Source organism: Acinonyx jubatus, chromosome E4, assembly GCF_027475565.1.
Source record: "Acinonyx jubatus isolate Ajub_Pintada_27869175 chromosome E4, VMU_Ajub_asm_v1.0, whole genome shotgun sequence".
Taxonomy (NCBI): Eukaryota; Metazoa; Chordata; class Mammalia; order Carnivora; family Felidae; genus Acinonyx; species Acinonyx jubatus.
This window is the reverse complement of record NC_069395.1, coordinates 68141901-68163375: the sequence shown is the minus strand read 5'-3', so window position 1 is coordinate 68163375 and position 21475 is coordinate 68141901. Positions and strand designations below refer to the sequence as shown.

General features: G+C 52.7%; 1 protein-coding gene across 11 annotated transcripts in view; it reads left to right on the top strand.

Annotated features, from left to right (window-relative positions):
• The window catches only part of DISP1 (dispatched RND transporter family member 1), a 185044-nt gene that overhangs the window by 121731 nt on the left and 41838 nt on the right, over positions 1–21475 (top strand). For 10 of the 11 annotated variants that reach the window (XM_027046439.2, XM_027046430.2, XM_027046433.2 and 7 more), the window contains one exon: positions 11996–12461. The exons of the other annotated variant lie outside the window; for it this stretch is intronic. In XM_027046439.2, coding sequence (XP_026902240.1) covers positions 12013–12461 — 449 coding nt within the window. In that variant the 5' untranslated portion in view covers positions 11996–12012. The remainder of the gene's footprint in view (positions 1–11995; positions 12462–21475) is intronic. 11 annotated transcript variants of the gene reach the window in all.

Below are 21475 nucleotides of genomic sequence, written 5' to 3'. Positions count from 1 at the left end.
CACAGAATCCGAAGCAGGTTCCAGGCTCCAAGCTGTCAGCACAGAGCCCGACGCTGGGCTTGAACTCACAGACCTTACCAAACAAACACCTTTCTTTCTTCTTCTTCTTCTCCTCCTCCGCCTCCTCCTCCTCCTCCTCCTTCTCCTTCTCCCCCTTCTCCTTCTCCATCTTCTTGTGTTTATTTATTTTTGAGAGAGAGGACAGAGCATGAGTAGGGGAGGGGCAGAGAGAGAAGGAGACACAGAATCCAAAGCAGGCTCCAGGCTCTGAGCTGTCAGCACAGAGCCCGACACGGGGCTCAAACTCACAGACCTTAGCAAACAAACACCTTTCTTTCTTCTCCTCCTCCTCCTCTTCCTCCTCCTCCTCCTCCTCCTCCTCCTCCTTCTTCTTCTTTTAGTGTTTATTTATTTTTGAGAGAGAGTGTGAGTGGGGGAGGGGCAGAGAGAGAGGGAGACACAGAATCCCAAGCAGGCTCCAGGCTCTGAGCTGTCAGCACAGAGCCTGACGTGGGGCTCGAACTCACAGACCTTACCAAACACCTTTCTTTTTTTGTCTTCTTTCTTCTTCTTCTTCTTCTTCTTCTTCTTCTTCTTCTTCTTCTTAGTGTTTATTTATTTTTCAGAGAGAGAGAGCATGAGCAGGGGAGGGGCAGAAAGTGAGGGAGACACAGAATTTGAAGCAGGTTCCAGGCTCTGAGCGCTTAGCACAGAGCCTGACATGGGGCTTGAACTCACAGACCTTACCAAACAAACATCTTTCTTTCTTTCTTTCTTTCTTTCTTTCTTTCTTTCTTTCTTTCTTTCTTTCTTTCTTTCTTTCTTTTTCTTCCTTCATTTCTTTCTTTCTTTCTTTCTTTCTTTCTTTCTTTCTTTCTTTCTTTTTCTTCCTTCCTTTCTTCCTTTCTTTCTTTCTTTCTTTCTTTCTTTCTTTCTTTCTTTTCTTTCTTTTCTTTCTTTCTTTCTTCTTCTAATGTTTATTTATTTTTGAAGCAGAGAGAGAGAGAGCATGAGCAGGGGAGGGGCAGAAAGCGAGGGAGACACAGAATCTGAAGCAGCTCCAGGTTCCGAGCCGTCAGCACAGAGCCCGACGCGGAGCTCGAATTCACAAACTGTGAGATCATGACCAGAACCCAAGTCCGACACTTAACCAACTGAGCCACCCAGGCTCCCCGTAGCTCATAGTATTTATAATTAAGAAAGCTGTAGTTCTCTTTGAAGCCTCAGAAGTCACTGACTATGTAAATCATCTCCAGTTGTGGCTGGTGCATTGACTACTGTCCGTGGCTTTCTGTCTGCTGACATATTTCTGCTTCTTAAAGTGTTACAGCAAAGAGTCTTTTATCATCGTGTCATTTATTTTTGAACTTTGCGTCTCTAACAGACTAAATGCTTTTGTTGCTACTCTTGGATATTGGAGTATTTTATTAGATTACACTTTATCTGTAACTTTTGTTTTAGCGTACAAACATAGGCAGGGTATTTTTGTGTATTTTCTGTGGCTCGGGTAGCTGACATCTTAGATGTGAATTACAGGATCGTGAGCATGAAGTTTGCACCGATGGTGAAAAATGCTTGTGTCTGACGTGACTGACACACAGCGTAGCTTAGGGAACACTTGTTACCTTCGCCTCTTCTGGAAGAGGCTGTGTGTCACAGCACTGATGCTCCGAGTGTTTTAACCTGATCCCACGTCCAGACTTGATGCTGAGCCGACCAACCCCTGTGGGCGACCGCGTGCAGCCGCGTGCCAGGGCCTTTCACACCCGTCCTGTATGTGAGCGTGTTGGCTGGCCCAGGGGTGGGGGTGGGGAGGGGCAGCTCGCCCATCACCCTGAGTGCGTCCTGCAGCCTTGGCACACAGGCTCTGTGAATGCCGCCTGTTGTTCAAGATGGAAAGGCCCGATCACACCCCAGCTGGGAAATAAACGTGGGTGTCGAGGGCGGGACGGACGAGCTGCCTGGCCTGCCGGCCGTCTTGAGAAAAACACAGAACAAAGCATCTGAAGCAGGACTTAGAGATGCAGGACTGGGAAGAGGGGCGCCTTACTTCTGTCCTTTGTTGTTCTAATCTCCAGCAAGCAGGCTCAGTCCAGACTCCGAGAAAAACGGTCACGGTGAACACAGGAGGCGCTTAATACCTGCTTGCTAAATAAGGACGACGTTCGCCTGTTCAACTGGAAGACACAATTTGATGACCTCTGCGGGCAGACAAGGGTCCCGCACCGCCGGTCGGTGTGGTTTCAGGTCGTCTGCTACACGTGGGTGGGCAGGTAGGGGTCACGAGCATCCGCAGTGACGGTGGGAGCAGAGACAGAAAGGGTTTATGAGACTCGAACCCAGGCTCTCACCAAGACTGAACCTGCGGGTCCAGTGTGAGGAAGAAGAAAGTGCTTGTGAAGTTGATGTTTTCCTAAGCTCGAGGTAGATCTCAGGGCCCTTTAAGCAAAAGGGTGTCTTCAGTTGTGTCTGTGCAGATACGCGGAGGGGTTGCTGCGTAGACTGACGGGTACCCTGGAGACGCTGTTTGCTGGACAATGAGGCAGAGCCGTTTGGGGAGCGGCTTGGGAAGTTAGATCTGCTGCTTCTCAGACTTCACAAAACAGCGGGGCTGGAGCCCGCTCTCAGACCCTTGGGTGTGTGGGGATTTGTGGGGAAGGCGTGGGTCAGGGTAAGAGCTCCGTGAAAAAAACATACGCCACCTTCAAAACCAAACAAGCTCGAGTCCTGGATGGTGATCGAGCTCGGTTTTTGACGTTATGGAAGATGTTTCACATCCCCTCACATTCTTTCGCCTCCTGGGATATGGGAGTAGAATTCTCTTGGTTTGATTTATCTCAGAGACGTGTTTCCCCTGGAGGCCAGCTGCCGAGTTTTGAGTTTCTGAGATGTGTGAGGTGTTAAAACACTCCTGGTGTCTTCAGGCTTCCTTGTGATGTGCTGGGCACGTCTGGAAGGCTCGGGGACAGACTCCTGTTCTGCCTGGGAAGAGCCAGGGGCACAGACAGGTTGCTCCGGTGTGAGGGTGCCCATTTTGCGATCTTGCCTGAGGCAGTGGTTTCAGAGGAAATCTTACGGCCTGAACGTGGCCCTGTCTCATGGGGAGGGTCCTGCTTGTCACCAGAGCGTTGTGGAATTCTCACTGGACCGGACGTGAGGGGAGACGCGGGCCCGGGGTCTGTGGGTGTCTGAGCCACGGATTGGAGCGTTGAAGGGCTTAACATGCAATCAGAAATCTTTTCCTTTCTTTCTTTCTTTCTTTCTTTCTTTCTTTCTTTCTTTCTTTCTTTCTGGCACAGAACTTCAGGGAACATGCTCTTTTAATACAGGGGTTTGGGACTTCATTTCAAAGATTGACAAGGGGTCAGGGGACATAATTTTTCTTTTGGGTTAAATAAACTCATTAGTCAGATTGGCTGGATCCTGACCTCAGTCACAGGATCCGGAAGTAACTGTGATGCCTAGTTCCACTTTCTCACATGAAGGCATGTGAACGCTGCCCATGTGACTGTCTCACTGAGGCTCTCTCCCTACCGCACCGTTGCCCCCATGCTTATAACTTCAAAAATACCCTTTTCATCGTTAGAGAAATAAAGACCATCAGAACGCTCCGAAGCTCGTCCCATGTGAAGGACCTGTTCTGCATGCTGTTTGCGATGCGGCAACATTTTGCTTAAGAAATACTTAAGCAGTATTTTCTGAAAGATGGATCCCTTTAGTGGTTGTTGCCTGCTGTTATAACTTGATGGGCATCAGTTGTATAAATTCTCAATCTGTGGGTCTCAGCCCTAGCCACACACTGGGATCATCTGAGGAGCTTTTAAAAAACGCTGATGACCGCAGTCCATTACAACATGAATTAAATCAGAGAACCTTTGGGCCAGGGCCCTGGGTCTGAAGGGTTTTATATTACTGAAATGGTTCTAATGTACAGAAGAGGTGGAGACCATTGGAATAGACTCATAACTTCGTGAACATTTGTTGTATTTATTACAGTCGCTTCACGATTTGTAGCGTAGTCTAGGTGAACTGAATGCCGTGGCTGGCTCCTGGGTTACAATGGCCGCTTATTGGAGGGCTTTCCAGAATTTTTTTGAAAGACGATTGACTGATACTAATAATTATGGAAAACCCCTCTGGGTTTATTTTCCATGTTCTTAGTTACACCAGTGGGTTCATCTGACACTGAAACTCAAAGATACAAGAAGCCTTTCTTTCTTCAGGCCGTAAGTGCTTGTGGGGCCGGCGCTGTATGGGGAGTGTGGGGAAACGTGGCGGGTGTTGTGTGGGTTGATAATTTTTGTGGATGAATGTGGAAGACAGATGTCTGAAGAGTGTCCTAATAACTTCAGCACAGCAGTAGTGTTCTTGACATACGGATTTAGGAACGTAAGTGTTCATGGTGATGAGGTGTTCTTAGCTCTCACGTATCCCAGACTATAAAGAGAAGCTTCATTTTATGCTTCTCCTCCCAGGTAGGTCTGTTACCAAAGGCACACTCCACACAGAACAAAGGAGCACAGTGAGATCAGAAAGCCTGTCACCTGCCCACCTGTGCGGGGCTCGCATCTGACAACAGGACTGCTTTCCACATTCGGGGTTTTCTGACTTGCTGGGGCACTGTAAGATCTTCCTTGAGCTATTTAACTTTTATACTCTTTGTTGTAAGTCTGGGAGGGAAAATTATGAGGCCGTTTTTTTCCCCCGTATCGTTAAGCTCTTTGTAAATACCGTGAACAGCTTCTGTAAAACTGGAACACTTAACATTTACGGTTCGTTGGTGTCTTTATCAGTGTCGATTGTGTGTATTGAAAGAGGTTATATAAAAAAGATTTCATTTTCAGAGGTGGTGTTTGTTAACATAAGTCAAAACCACCTTCTTGATAATATACACTTAACAGACCAACAGTTGAGCTTTCGTGGTAAAAAAATAGTGATCTGCGACTCTCAGATTTGCCGGGACTCGGTCCGTTGGCTTCCTCGTGGTGTGTGGAGGGCGGGGCACGCGGACAGGTGCCCAGATGTTTGCCCCGGATTGTCCGGGACATGACTGCTAATGTATTGCCGTTTATGAGGAAGGGGAATGATAGCAATACCGAGAATTCTTTGTAACTCGTGAAGTCCCCACAGGGGAGTAGGTACAGACACTGCTAAGCCGTCTTATTGAAGGAGAGTTTATCGGTAGAAAGTTCATGAACTCAAACAAAAATAAGACAGTTTAATTTGTCTCAGAAGAAGAGAAGATCGTATTCCCTTATGTAAGACCATTCTTTTCAGTTCCTTAACACTGGTTCTTTGATTAAAGATACAGATTTTGCTGTCAGGTCACAATTATGTTTTCATCGTCCAAACCCTCCATGTCAACAAAGATTGGCCCCTGGCTGGCTTTTCAGGTTTGCATAACATGATGCACGAGTGGAAGGCACTTCTGAATTCAGTGGAAGAGGCCTCTGACGCTCTTGGATGCTGAACTGTACCTTTCAAAACTGTCTTGGGAAATAGTGAATTCAGAGGCTGGTTTTCACGCAGACCTTCACACTGAATTTTGTACCAGCAGCCTCTGGCGGTCCGGGGGAACTGCTCGTTGAACTTGGCGCTGGCCCAGAGGCATCTTGAGGTAGCGGGAGAGCCTCACTTTCAGAGGCAGCCTGGTCTGAGGCTGGATCCCAGTCGTGTGATTTACGTGAGTTAGTACTTCAGTACTTTGGCCCTCAGTTTTCTCTGTGATATCTGCTCAGGTATCGTGAGGAAAGTGCTTGACATAGTGAGATGAGGAAACCAGCTTTAATAATAGCCCTTTGGGGGGACATATCCCTGGAGACAAAACCTGGCCGACACCCTTCCAAATGGACCCACTACAGATGAGCTCTGCAGTCGTTCCTCGTCAGTGACTGTTTGCTCCCTGGCCACGGCTCTAAGGGTTAAGGGGTCGACTTGCTGCCCCTGCTCAGGGACGAGGCCATCATTTGGGCAGCGTGAGAGGAACCGTTTCATGTGAACTCAAATTTGATGAGTAATGGATACAAGTGCTCCCCAGACTGGATGCCTAAGGCCTGGTGTGCAGAGGGGCCCCCGGCGCGTCTGTCGCCCATCTACTAAACCTGCCAGCACGTGAGAGAAGAAGATCGTCTCACGCATTGAACTCGACCCAGGACTTCAATCCACATTCAGGAGTCGCACCAGAACGGTTAAAAGCTGATTGGCTATTTCTGTGCACATAACAGTTTACGGTTGTGAAACAAGCCATACTTGGTCACCAACTCGAGCCTCTCGTGTTAACTGTGTTACTTTCCTCTGCCTTAGTCGGAACGGCAGGCCTTCCTTTCTCTGTCTCTGCTGTCGTTCCCCCGCTTGCTGGCTCCGTGCTGCTTTAATTGTGCGTATGCTGCCCCAGCCGCGGCCTGGCTCCCCGGCAGCCTCCACGCCTGGTTTGCCGCACGCAGGGTGTCCCAGCGCCGGCGTGTGGGCACGTGTTGGAGACCTGCGGCCTCACTCCAGGTGGCCGCGTTCAGAATCCGCATGTCAGCAACGTCCCGCCCGTGATCCTTCTGTGTGAGAAGCACTGGGGTAGAGTTTTGTGTTTCACTTAGTGAGGCTGCTCTGGGGAGCACCACCCTTCCCAAACAGCCGTCCGCGGACAGCATGGGATCGTGCTCGCGTTCGCGTCTCGCCACTCGCTGGGACGTTTGCTCTCCTGAACCTGACGAAGCAAAGGGTTGTCCTAGAGCACATTGTGGGAGCTGGTGGGGTGTCGTTTACAGAGAGCCCTCAAACCCCTGACGTCGGGCTTCCTAGCCGAACCCCCAGACTCTGTGTGTGCCGTTGTGGCTGGAGCAAAACGAGGGGTGACGCCTGCCACGCCGTTCTGAGCGTCGAGTCAAGTGGGATCGTGTGTGTGACAGTTTGGGGAAAGCTGCGGCAGCCCCGCCTGGTTAGTGGCCACGTGGTCCCTGTGGTGATTGGGGTGGGGTGTGCAGGGTGCCTGGCATGACGTTCGGATTCTAACTTGCAGCTTTGGGACCACGGAGCACACCCCCGGGTGCGAGGGGCTGCTGCGAGGTTTTCACAATGGCCCTTCCCGTGCGTTTGTGCTCCGGTGGCCACCTGATAGCTCAATGGCATCCTTTATGGCCGTGATGTTTAATCTGTTGGCATCACTGTGATTACACAGTAGTATATCCACTGTATCCACTGAGCTGCTGTTTTGTCTTTTAACCTACTATAAAAATACATAAAGCACGTATCGTATTTAGTTACGTTAATGATACGTGTCATGTGATTGTGTCTTACGTTACTTAAAGGTGTACGTTTTCTGAGTCCCAGACCAGGTTAAGGAGGTAATTGTGTGATCCCTGTAATCACATAAACTCCGATGCCTCTCCTCCCTGCGTTGAAACACAGACTGAAGAAGGGTCTGCCTGGGGCACCGCGCTCTTGGTTCCTAGGTGGCTTTGGCCCAACAAGTGTGTATGTTTCCAGAAATGGGGGAGGTATGATGAGATACGTTGAAACCTTTCTCTCAATACTTTGTACTCACCTGTTCTTACTCCTCAGCCTCGTTTTCATTTCTTCATCCAGTTATTCAATGCATCGTGCAGGGTGTTATCATGAGACAGCAGGTACGCATCAGAAGGTAAACAATTGGAAATGCCTGGGCGGCTCAGCTGGTGGCACACCCGACTCTTGGTTTCGGCTCACGTCGTGCGTGATCCCAGGGTTCTGGGACCCAGCCCCGCCTCGAGCCCCGTGTTGGGCTCTGCGCTCAGCATGGAGCCTGCTTGGGGCTCTCTCTCCCTCTCCTTCTGCCCCTCCCCTGCTCGCGTGCACTACCTCCCTCTAGATAAAAAAGTAAAATGAGATCAAATGGGTAAAATGCATCCAGTGTATCGATGTTTAGTTGTCTCTTAAGGTAAAATAACTTTGCTTCTGTTTTTACATTTTAATGATAACTACCTTTTGTTCATTATCAGTGACTGTGCTAGAGACTTTATATGCTGTTTTATTAGGATTTTACCACCATAAAGAAGACAGGCTGACAGTAAAAGTTGTATGCGGTACAGAAAGTGAGATGTGAAGTCTTCTCCACCCTTTCAGGATTCGCAGTCTAGCTCTCCAGCGGGAAGACCTTTTCTTAGGTCCTTCTGGAAACTATCTGTGTATCCTAATCATATGTGTATCCCCCCCCCCTTTTTTAACGAAATGGGTAGAGTCATACCGTATAGGCTGTTCTGTGGGTAGGCTTTATTTGTGTCAAGATGTACTTTGGACTTCTTTCCATCGCATAGCCTGATCTAGCTCGTTCTTTTTTAATCGTGCAGAATGCCCAAGGTACAGATAGGACAGAATCTGAGTCTGTTACTGAGGATATTTTAGAGTGCTTCCAGTTTTCACTGGCAGACGGTGGTGCGGTCTGTAACAACCTTACCTGTACGTCTGTCTTTACACATTGTTCAAGTGTATCCAAAAGAGAACTTCCTAGTACTATTGTGGGTCAGAGGGTGAGGGTGTTTAAAATTCTCATTAGCGTTTCAAATTTAACTCTAAGAACCAAGGCTTAGAGACTGTAAGAGTGTAAATCATTTGACCCAGGTTCTCCAGGGTAGAAACTGGTAGGGTCAGCTTTCAAACTTAGATCCACTCACACCGTTTCTTCTAAGCTACAGATGTCTTCAGCTGTTGTTTTAAAGCATAATTTTGGCTTTAAAGCCAGGAAGCGTTTATTCCTTATCTTTTTATATTCTTAACGCTCAATCCAGCAATTATGATAATTCTTCCATTATAAATACACAGCCCTTTATGGTTTTGTGTATTGATTTTATATCCTGCAACTATACCGAATTCATTTATTCTAACTTTTTTTTTTTTTTTTTTTTGGGTAGAATCTTTCAGTTTCCTATATATGGCATGTCACCTGTACATAGTGACAGTTTTACTTCCGTTCTGATTTGGACTCCTTTCTTTCGTTTTCTTGCCTAACTGCTGTGGCCGGGACTTCCAAGACTGTGTTAGAATGGGTGACATTAGACCCCCCCCTCCTTTTGTTCCTGATGAAGGAAAAGCTTTCAGCCTTTCACCACGGAGTGTGGTGTTAGCTGTGGGCTTGTCGTATGTGCCTTCTATGTTGAGATGTGTTCCCTCTGTACCTGCTTTCTTGAGAGTTTTTATCCAGGTGGATGTTGGATTTTGTCAAAAGCCTTTTCTACACCTGCTGGGACGACTGTATGATTCTTACCCTTCAGCGGGTGGTGGTGGTGGGTCATGTTGTCTGACTTGTGAGTGTTGGACCCTCTTGTATCCCTGGAATAAATCCCACTTGATCACGACGTGTGATCCTCTTAACGTACTGTCGAATTCAGTCTGCTAATATTTTATTGAGGATTTTTGCATCCATGTTCGTCAGGGACGTTGGCCTGTAGTTCTCTTCCCTTGCGGTGCCTGGTCTGGTTTTGCTGTCGGGAGAACACTGGCCTCGTAAGACGGCTGTGGACGTGTCCTTCCTCCTCTAGCCCTTAATGATTTTCAGCACATTTTTATTTGCTCGTCGTGGTCCTAGGACAGACATGGGCATCGGTTGTTATCCTGATTAATACATGTGAAGACCCGAGGCTCAAAGAAAAGCGAAATTAAAATTTAAAAAGTAATCAGAAGACAGTCCTTGGCCAGAGGCCACGTGGCCCCCCACGTGCCAGCGCACGCAAGACAACGATGCTGGTAGACAAGTGAACCGAAGGCTTGGGACTGGTTGCTTTGAATGTATTGAAACTGGCGTGTTATGTTCATGAACAGCAGGAAAATACACTGAAACTTCTGGCCGTGCGGCCCCATCGCACCCCACGCCGGTGCCTCAGGCTTCCTCTTGGCTGAGTCCGCGTGCCGTGGCCCCGAGGAGAATGGGCCGTGACCACGGGGTGGTTGTTCACAGGCGCCCACCGTATTTGACCCCAAACTGGCTTTAAACTTCACCGGAAGTACTGCTTCACGCTTTCACGATCGCGTGTACATTTGTCACCATAGTGTCATCTTACCATGTTGGCTCTTCCTCTGTCCCATCAGCTTTCCTGTTAGCTCTCTCTGTCTTCGGCTCAGACCAAGTTTTTTTCTCATCTGTCTCAGTGTTAAAGAAAGATCTTTCCCTCTGTGGACATAGGTTCATGCTTGACTTCAGATCAAACCTTTGCTGTCTTCCTGGCCACCTGAATTCCTATACGAATGCATCTACCAAACTTAATTCATAGACATTTCTTAGAATAATTTCTTTTCTGTTTTTGCTCATAATTATTTTTTACTTGAAATTCACAACTTATTTATAAGGTCAATTTGATTGTTCCTGTTTTATGATTAAAGAGACTGAATCGTAGAATGTTCACATGACTTACTTCAAATACAAGCCAGTCAGAGTTCAAATTATTCTTTATTTCCACCATCAGAAGACGTCTCCAAGTTAAGGAACAGGTTATGTTCCAAAACTTCATTTGTAAGTCGGATATTTGGCACTGGACTGCATTTTACCAAAGTGGGGGACGTGTTCCAAGGGCGATGAGGCCCCCGCTGCCCTTCAGAGATCTCTTTAGCTCTTATGTAAGGAGCACATGAAGCATTTGCAGCAAAAATAAGAGAAAATGATCATTGTGATTCTGGTCACAAAGTTCTCCGTCTTGGGAGAAGCATCCGATTAGAAGACGGGGAAACAGGTGGAATTGGAGAGTCCGCGGGGGCATCAGGCCACGGGGAGGGCGGTCACAGGCCGTGACGTTCTGTCTGAAGCCCAGTTTCTTGTTAAACCGAGGATTTGGGTTATTGTTAGATAGTTGGCATGGCATGACTCCCCCGCCAGCTGTGATTATTGGCATCTGTGGGATTGATGGAAAAATAGACTCTGAGGATAGTAACACACCTGATGGAAAAAAACAACCCAAAAAACCAGAGAAGGTGTCCCCTTTGATCCCCTGGCTGGAGGGGAGGGAGGTCTTGGGTCCCCAGGAGCGGGGGCTGCTGTGCTGGGTCCTGCAGAGAACGTGAGCATCCTGGGTGGAGGGTGAGGGGCCGTGACTGCGTGTGGAGTTTGTCCCAAGAGTGTCCAGTGCCGGGAGCACGGATCTCACACAGCCAGGCCGCTGTGCGTTCCGGCAGACCCACAAGCATCAGAGGGTTCAGTTGGCTTTGGAAAAAGTCTAGCGCCCCTTCGACATCCTCTGATGTAGGTCTTACTGATTCTGGAATATCTGTGTCAGCTTTTTTGTTGTTGTTATAGCAAAAGGGGGGATACATTCTTCAGCAAAAGGAAGCTGAGGTGACAGAACCTCCCTGAGGTGGCCTTGGGGTGAGACCCCGCCTCCAGGTGGCCTTGGGGTTTGACCCCGCCTCCAGGTGGCTTTGGGGTTTGACCCCGCCTCCAGGTGGCTTTGGGGTTTGACCCCGCCTCCAGGTGGCCTCAGGGTGAGGCCCTGTGATCATGAATTGAGCCAAAAGCTTAACCAGCAGAGCCTCCCGGGCACCCTGACATAAGGTGTTCTTAAGATTATTCAAATTATTCTAACTTACACCACTTGCTGCCCTCAGGGTGGCCCTTCATTTTGTCCGTGACACCTGCATCCTCGCACCGATGCCTGGTGGAGGGTTCAGGGGCGATGTGGATGCCCCTCCCTCCCCTCCTGCACGGTTCTGACTGCTCCCCCATACTTCCCTTGGGGACGGGGATGGTACTGGGACGGGATGGCAATGGGGACGGGGACTGGACCGGGATGGGGATGGGACAGGGACGGGATGGGGACAGTGACTGGACGGGGACTGGGTGGGATGGGGACTGGACGGGGACGGGACGGGGACAGGACTGGGGGAGCAGCGGGTCTAAAAACGGAAGTGGGAGGTGCAGGCGGGACACACGGAGCATCCCGGTCCCCGTGCAGCTGCCACCGCGTTGCCCCCACGCTCTCCACCCTGTAGATAGCCTCCCGCCCGGCCGTCACTGGACATTGTCGTGTCGTTTCTGTCGTAGGGCGGAGAAGCTGGAGCATGGCCGTGAGCAGCGGGAACCGCGATGTCGTGCTCCTGAGCAGTGGCGGCCCCGGCGCCCTCACGACCTGCAACGGGGACCTCGCCGCCCACCAGCTCTCCGCAGAAGCGCCCGGAACAAAAGCGTGCGTGAACGGATGCCCACGGGTCAACGGCTCGGCGAAGTCATCCCGTCTGGCCGCCGACGTCCCGCAGCGAGCGCCTGCCATGTGCCGCTGCCCCGCGCACCGGCCCTGCCCCCCGCCCGCCACCCCAGAGCCCCAGCCTGACCCTGGCCTGGGCCCCTGCTGCCCACGGCCGCACTCTGACTTCCCGGCACCCCCCTGTCCACACCGCACGCCCGCCTACCAGCCTGCCTGCGGCCTGCAGCCGGCCTGCTTCTGCCCGCACTGCCCGTGGCCCGGCCACTTCCCACACCAGCCCGGGCCACAGCACACGGCCAGCGTCAGGTGAGTGTCCGGCTCCCCAGAAGCAGGGACACGTGTGTCAGAGAAGGGGGACCAGTGCAGCCGAGATACACTGTACCGATCCCGTCTGTCCAGTTCCCACCCAGACCCTCCCTTACTTCCTGCCTGCGGGGCGGTTCCCCGTTCCCCGTTCCCCGTGGCCCTGGCCTCCAGAGGTCAGTCGAGTTTGTGTTGTTCGACATTTCTGCCTCCTTGTGGGGGACACGTTTGTGATGTGGCTGCCCAAAAGTGACCAGCCTTTATGACAGAGAAGCAGGAAACGGCTTCCTCCTGCTCCCTGCGTTCGTGTGCTTGGGGTGTGTGCAGAGCCGACCTCCCCGCGCGTGCGGGTGGGACCCACACGTGTGCAGCACAGAAGTTGGAAAGCTATGCGTTGGGAAGCATTCGGGGTCCGGCGGACTGGAAAGCGGCAGGCACGTTGGTGTCCTTGCCGGCTCCCCCAGTCCCGGCCGGGTTTGTCCCGCGGGCACCGCAGGCGAGCGACGTCAGTGTATTGGGTGAATGTCCAGTGGGTGCAGAGACCAGGTATCCGCCCCAGTTTTAGGTGATGAGTTTTACAGGAGCAGGAGAGCGCCCTCCTTGGCTGACGCGCGTCTCGTTTACCTGCGGGGGAACCATCCGTCTGGCGCGCAGTTTGATCAGCGTGGACGCGCGTGCGGTCCACACCTCGGCCCGCTTGGAACGTTTCTTTCTGGGGCGACCGGGGAAGGCCCCTCCTGCCGCCATCTGGCTCCCGCTCTGCGTTGGTTCCGCCGGCTCGGGGGGCTCTTGGGACTGGAGCCCTGCAGGGTGTGTGACTTCGCATCGGGCAGTTCGAGCCCAGCTCGGTGTTGTTAAGGCTCCTCGAGTGGCCAAGTGCACTGGTTTCCCTTTTTGCTGTGGAGCAGCTGCCCCCTGTCTGCGTGCGACACATTCGCCCTTGCTTACAGAGTCCGTACAGACTTGTAGTTACAAGTCCCAGCACGGAGACTGTAGCTGGTGGTACCGTATCGTGTGTTTGACTTTTGTGTGTTTTTTTAAGGTTTTTATTTTTAAGTAATCTCTACCTCCACCGTGGGGCTCAAACTCACAACCCCAAGATCCAGAGTCACACGCTCCCCAGACTGAGCCAGCCGGGCACCCATGAATTGCCTATTTGACGGTTGCTAGCAGAGTAGATCTTAAAAATTCTCACGGCAAGAAAAAACTTCCATGGCTCTATGGGGTGACAGATGATAACTAGACTCTTTGGGGTGCTGGTTTCACAGAGTGTACAAATCAAATTAATTCATTTTGGCGCTCGCCAGAGCCCTTTCCCCGGGTGGGGGTGGGAGGGGCTCGCGGAAGCTCACGTCCCGGGCGTGTCCTCCCAGCGTCGTGTGGTGTGACCAGCTTTCTGCTTTGAGTTAAACGGTGTAAGTAGTTGACTTCCAAGTCGTGTGGCCGTCGATACTGACGCTTTAGAATCAGCAGTTACGTGGTTGCAAGGCGTGAGGGGAAACAGTTGTACGTTTTGAGGCTGCTCCCTCCTTTAAAAAACTTCAGGGAACGTCAAAGCCACGAGCAGGGAACCGATTCTCTTCCTATGGCAGGTGTGCCAATATGTTCAGGACCGAACATTCCTCAAAAACTTACTTTTAAAGAGAGACTCCGGTGTGCATGGAGCTTGAAGCAGAATGGCGCTAAAAAAAAAAAAGATCAAGATGCGGTATTTGTCCATCGAGACAAGTTACAGCAAAAAGCGTGGACTGTTTCGGGAGAAACCTCATAGTTAGGATTTTTTTCTCAAGAGTTTGAGCGTCCTGGTGAACTGTTTGTAACAGACGTAGCGCCTTCAAAGATGCGTGTAAAAGCGGGTCTGTTTCCAGGTCTGTCTGTGACCACTTTATCGTAAAACCCGTGGAGCCAGACAGAGCTCCTTCCTTATTCCGTCCGTACGCTTGCTAATATGTATCATTGGCAGTTTTTCCTGAGTGCTCCCCCGTGCGGGGCCTCAAGGACGTCGTTCTGAACAAGGCGAGACCACACGGAGCCGTAGGGCGGTGGGAAGGGACACGGGAGAGCAAACTGGCAGCCGTGGCGTTGCGAGGCGTGGGCGGCCGTGCGGACACGGGCACGGTTTGTCCGGCGACTTGCCCAAAGCTGGGAGCCCAGCTGCCGCCCGGCTCGGTGTGCCTGGGGCCGGGAGGAGGGGAGCGCGGCACGCCCTGAGCCCCACCCCCGGGGCCTTGCAGGGCACGGGAAGGGGATCTCTGGATTTCGTCTGCGGCCTGTGGGCGGGCATCATAGATTCGTGTGTGTGTGTGTGTAGACCTTTCTGTTGCAGAAAGTATACCCGGCGTGCGGTCGGTCACTGTAGCCGCTTTAATGGGCACCGCTCAGTAGCATCACGTACACCCGCACTGCTGTGAAATCACCACCACCATCCGCCTCCGGAACATTCTTCATCTTCCAAACTGAAAATCTGTACCCACAGAACGCTGGCTCCCCTGGTCGTCCCCCCAGCGCCTGGCAGCCGCCGTCCTGCTCCCCGTCCTGGACGTGGACGCAGCCGCTGGCACCTTGTATGTGGTCACACGGTATTTGTTTGTCCTTCCGTGACTGCTTTTGGTCCACGTGGTGCCCCCAGGGTTCATCCAGGTTGGAGCGGGTGTCACAGTTCCCTTTGCAGAGCTGGGTGACATCCCACGGCATGCACGCACGCTGTGTGTGCCCACGCATCTGGTGACAGCCACGTGGCCTGCTTCCGCCTTTTTTCTCCTGCGGATGATGCTGCTGTGAACCTGGGTGGACAAACACCTATTGGAATTACTGCTTTTAATTCCCTGGGGGCACACTCCCAGAAGTGGAGCTGCTGACTCAGGTGGTAATTCTGTACTTAACACTTCGAGGAACCACCAAACTGCTCCCTCAGCTGCTGTGCTGTTCTGTTCCCCCCCCAGCAGCGCACACTCTTGACAACACGTTATTTTACAATAGCCATCCTAACAGGTGTGATATTATGGGGTCTTAAGCATGAAAGATACACAGTCACATTTGCATTTTAGAGAAGCCCATGGTCTGCATTGTGGGGGGTGGACTGACGTGGACGGGAACACCACCGGCATGGACTGATGCGGACCGGCACTGTCGTGGACGGGAACACCACCGGCGTGGACTGACGTGGGCCGGCACTGTCGTGGACAGGAACACCACCGGCATGGATGGGGACACCACCGGCATGGACTGATGCGGGCCGGCACTGTTGTGGATGGGAACACCACCGGCATGGACTGATGTGGGCCGGCACTGTTGTGGACGGGAACACCACCAGCATAGATGGGAACACTACCGGCATGGACTGATGCAGGCCAGCACTGTTGTGGACGGGAACACCACCGGCATGGACTGATGTGGGCCGGCACTGTTGTGGATGGGAACACCACCAGCATAGATGGGAACATCACCGGCATGGATGGGAACACCCCCGGCATGGACTGACGTGGGTCAGCACTGTCGTGGATGGGAACACCACCGGCATGGGTGGGGACACCACCGGCACGGACTGACGTGGGTCAGCACTGTGGTTGGCAGAAGGACCACCAGAATACCTGTTGCAGTATTTCCAGTAAAAGTGGAATTTAGAGAAAGTTTCATGCTAAAAGCGTTTACGAGGGAGAATCTACAGGATTTGGTGAACGATTGGATACGGAGGCAGGAAGGGAAGAAGAATCATGGCTGGTGTTCAGTTCCATGGCCAGAGCAGCTGGGTGGGTGGGTGGTGAGACCATTCGCTCCAGCGGGAGCAGTTGGAAGGAAGCAGAGCTGAGCGGCGTTGGCCGTGGCGCAGGGTGTGACCTCCCTGCCCCATGAGGCAGCAGCACTGCTGGGGGTCGTGTTCAGAGGAGGACTGAAGCCCTTGGCCTGGGCCCGGCACGTCCTGACTTTGCCTAGCTGTGCTCCAGGCGAGGCGTCGTGTCTCTCAAACCAGGGAGACTCCCAGGAAGCAAGCAGAGGCGTGGTAGTAGTTCCTGTGTCGGCGACAGTGCACAGGACGTCCTCGCTGAGAAATTCTGAAAATGAGGCTGCCGCGTGGTGCTCTGTGCCTGCGCTCGTACCCTGCCCGGTGTGGGAAAGCCGTGGGAGCGGCGGATCTGGCCGCAAGTCTGTACCGTGAACTTGCACTCGGAATCTCTTTGGTTTCCTTTTGTGGTTTATGCATGTTGCTTTTTTATTGATTGTCTCAAATACTCCGGAGTTCTCAGCTAGGGTTGTGCATGTATCCGTGACTTGGTAAGGGCAGACGTGCCCACAGGCCTTCGAAGGGGGTCCTCGAGGCTGCCGGGCCTGCAGTAGGCCTGCAGTCCACGTGTGCGGACGGGAAGTCACGTGCTCTCTGCACCCAGGCCACAGATGGGCCCGCCTGTGGGTGTGTGTTCTGTGTTGTAGGTTTTATTTGTTTATAAAACATGTAAACCATAGAGAACGTTCTCAACACGCAGTCAGGGAGAAACTGTAATTTTATCCTGGCCCCCCTGTTGGCGTCTGTCCCTTTCCTTACCTTCTGGAAAAAGGTAGGTTCGGTTTTCTCCCTTCTTGGCGCTTTAGGCTCCAACACGTCTTTCTGAAGATCATTGTATCAGTCACCTGCATGAACTTTGTTGCTTTGTGACGTTATCTGTTACCGTCTCGATTGATAAAATCGCTGCCAGGATCACAGTATACCCTATTTTAATCCCGTTTATCACCAGATATCGAGTAGCTTACATAGAACTCACTTTAAAGCTTCCAGTTCACTTGCGGGTTCCCACCGGCATACCCACGGTCTGGCCATTAATGCGTGTCTGATAGGGAACACCCAGGAATTCAGCAAGGCAGGAAGCAAGGTCTTCCTACCAAGAGACAAGACCTCCACCCAGCTGGCCATCAGAATCACAATAAATGAGATAATAATGATGTCCCCTTTGCACTAGCGAAAAACACAGAACTCTGGGCCATCAGAGGAGGGCAGGGGACCTGTGGCTTGATGGGCCAAGGGCTCGCGCGGCCCTCGAAGGGTGACCATCCGGGCCGCGGTGTCGGGACTGGAGAGAAGGGGCGAGGGGAGTGCGTGCACACCTGAAAGCGTGTTTGAGAAGGAGCAAAGGGGTCGTGTGCATGGTGGCATGAGGGCGGCTCCTGATGGGACATTCAGAGCACAGCCCGGCGGTCTGTTCTTTCTCCTCTGGCGTCTGGAGAATGCCTGCCTCTCGGGAGCCTGTCACACTGCATGGCTTGAAGGGAGCGTGGGATCTTCTTGCCGCTTGGAGGGGTGGTGGTGTTAGGACACGATCAATGAGTTGCGCACCTGCAAAGAGCAGACAGATCCTTAGTCCAAACTACGCTTGCCTTGTGGTTCGGTCCTCGCACAGGCCTGTTCGTTGCTGTGGCAGAGGGCTGTGCGGATGCCTGGCCTGCCACAGACTCAGGGTCATGGCCAGATGCAGCCTCACCTCCCTGGTTTCGTGGGCGGATGGTGACTCTGAGGGCCCCCCGGGGCCCGGAGGCAGGAGAGGGGTCTCAGCGTGGAGGAGACCGTCCCTGCCTGTACGTGCCCTGTGACGTTTGTACCTGTGTCTCTTCCTGCAGCCCCCGTGACTTTTCTGGTCCCTCTCAGAGGGACCCCTCAGCCACTGCTTCTTTTCAACTCTTTTTTCTCCAAAAAGTAAGAAACGAGAACTCATGTTATGTTAAGAGGTTCTACCACCTGAAGTCTTGCTTTGTGTCGGTGTATTTTGGCATCCGGGGGTCGGATTACAGCTGTGAGCGTTGTCACCCCACTGTCTTCCTTTGATGCGTGCGCCCAGCAGTGACCCACCCTTTCTGCTTTCCTGAGCCCCGGCAATTGAGTGATTTCGACTCAGCTGGGAAATTTGGGACAGAAACCACCGGAACGCTTCGTCCAATGTGGCATGCATCTGGCATTGACACACCCCAGGGTCTGTGATTTGCTCAAATCACTAGACTCAAACCCGTGGCTCTTCTAAGATGTTGGAGCAGTGAGTTGAGAAGTTAGCATTCAGCAAGGATTTGTGAGCGCTCAGGGTTAAGTGCCAAACACGGGTAAAAACTGCACGGGTGCGAGGTGGTGTGGACAGGGTGAGACCCTGGGCAGACTCTGGGTGGGTCGTCCACCGTGTTCTCTGAGGCACGGAAGTTAAACATCATGTATCTGTTCACGAGTTAGTACAGAAGGGGAACCAGACTATAGGTTTGTAAGTTGTGCCCTCCTGTTCTCTCTCGCCGACCAAACGTTACTAACAGCCGCCTAGTCCTGATTTACGGATGTTCACAGTTACAGATGCTTACGAATATCCACCTTTACGGATGTAGACTGTGGGGCTGCTGGGCAGCAGGAAGGAGCAGTCACGCTGCATCCTTGAGGCGTGTGCTGTGCACGGTTCTTCAGTCCACTGGGCATCGTTCACGGGCTCGGGACCCACGGGTGCCAGTGGCCCCCACCCTGGCCACGTCCGTCCTGGCAGCAAGACTTCCTGACAAGGCTGTCTCTTCGCGGCAGCAAATTGGAGCTCCAGGGACGAGAGGAACGGCGGTGGTTGACATTCCGTCCACGTAATCCCAGCTCAGGGGGGTCCGACTGCTTGTATCTTGTGTGGCAGAGAAACGTCAGAAGGTGACCTGAGGGTCGAAAGCCGTAAAGACCCGTGGCAGGTCAGTATCTTCCAGGGGCCCCCGTTCGTCCCGCAGAAGCCTCGGCCACGTTGTGGACACCTGTTGACAGCGGATTTGCTCTGTAGCTGCTGCTCTCTTCTTAGCAGAGCTAATGACTCGAACACCGAGTATCCCTCGGCCGTGGGGACGCGGCTTGTGGAGGTGCCACTGACTCGACCTCATGACTGCAATTTCCTGCCGCCTCTGTGTCGTGTGGCGCAGGTCTGCGACGGCGAGCACGGCTTCCTAGGACTGCACCTGTGCTCGCCGGTCCTCACCCCTCCCCACCCGTCCTCACCCCTCCTCACCCATCCACACCTGTCTTCACCCCTCCACACCCCTCCACACCCGTCCTCACCCCCCTCACCCATCCCCACCCCTCCTCACTCATCCCCACCCCTCCACACCCGTCCTCACCCCTCCTCACCCCTCCTCACTCGTCCTCACCCCTCCTCACCCCTCCACACCTGTCCTCACCCCTCCACCCCCCTCCACACCCGTCCCCACCCCTCCTCACTCATCCTCACCCCTCCATACCTGTCCTCACCCCTCCACACCCCTCCACACCCGTCCTCACCCCTCCTCACCCCTCCTCACTCGTCCTCACACCTCCTCACTCGTCCTCACCCTTCCTCATCCTGCCACACGCGTCCTCACTGTCCTTACCCCTCCTCACCCCTCCTCGCCCTTCCACACCCGTCCTCACCCCTCCACACCCCTCCACACCCGTCCTCACCCCTCCTCACCCCTCCTCGCCCTTCCACACCCGTCCTCACTGTCCTCACCCCTCCACACCTGTCCTCACCCCTTCACACTCCTCCACACCCGTCCTCACTGTCCTCACCCCTCCACACCTGTCCTCACCCCTTCACACTCCTCCACACCCGTCCTCACCCCTCTTCACCCCTCCTCACCCCTCCACACCCGTCCTCACCCTTCCTCACCCATCCTCACCCCTCCTCACCCCTCCACACCCGTCCTCACTGTCCTCACCTGTCCAAGTCCTGGCGCCACCACATACTGGCTTTGTGTCCCTGGTAAATCCACCTTAGCCGTAGTTTCCGTCGTCTCTGCAGACGTGGGAATAACTGTGGCCCTTCGCACAGCACCTGGAGTCAGTCTTCCTGTTCTGGTTCGTTCCTTTTATTTTCTCCCCAGTATAGCTGTTGTTGTTCACTCTGCCAGTATCGTTTCAGAAATCAAGCTGTGGGTGAATCTGGGTTGAAATAAATGCATGCTGTGTTCCTTTTCACTCTGGTGTATATAAATCGAGCATTTCGTCCCGCCGACCCCACCCCCACCCCAGGAACAGCAGATGGTCACTGAGTTGCTGTCTGGACGAGGGGACGATGTTGAGAATAGGTGGTCCGTCCTGCCCCAGAGACCCGGGGCCGCTCCCCTGACTCGCATGGAATCGGAGTCCTGGTTAACTTGAGAAGTCTGGTTCGATTTAGTCTCGACCTCACTGAAACCAAGGTTTATTTTTGCGTTCCTTAAAGTAGTCAGAAGTAACTTTTAAAACAGGGTAGCGTTTGTAAGGTCTAAAATGTTCCGAGCTCGGCTGCCAGCATCCGTCAGTTTGGCAGTCAGGTGGCGTGAAGGCCTACTTTCCAGCACGACTTCCTTGAGGACTTGTGTGTCTTACAAATGAACTGATCTCACAGGGTGCTGTGTGCTCTGGAATGCACATTTCAGAATTTGGACCTCGGTCGTCTTTTACTTTCGCAGTAAATGTCAGCAAACAAAGCTCTCTCTGTGTTCCGTAGACCTCGCACGGCATTTGGAATGAAGCAAGTATGTTCCTTCCCCACCTCCTTTCCATATCGCTGTGAGTTGCTTGGCAGATGCTAGAGAGTGCAGAACAGGAAAGAAACAGATCAAATTTTCTCCTTTTCCTTTTGGCTAAAGAAAGTGTATAAAGAAAGGTAAGTCATTCGGCCAACAGCAGACCCTGACGAGAGGCGTTGTTACGGATCAGTTCTGTCTCATTTTCAGGAAGACCGCCATCGTTTGTCGACTGCACCTTGTCATGGGATAGAGATGATGAGTGCCAAAACACGCAGTCTCTGAGCGCAGGGTCAGAGTTTAGAGGGCCACGCGAATCCCAGAGAGGGACAGACGCACAGGCTCGCGGCCGGGGATGTGAGAGCGGGAGGCCTGGAGGAGGTAGGAGTGGGGGCGCGTGGGGGCGGCACGCGGCCTCCTTTGTCTGGAAAAGGCCCCTGAGGAGGCGTGACAGCACATTGTGTCCAGTGCGTGCGTCTCACGGGCTCTGGAACCCTGCGCGCTGCGGTTGTTAAGCACTGGATGCCCAACATTGTGTAACC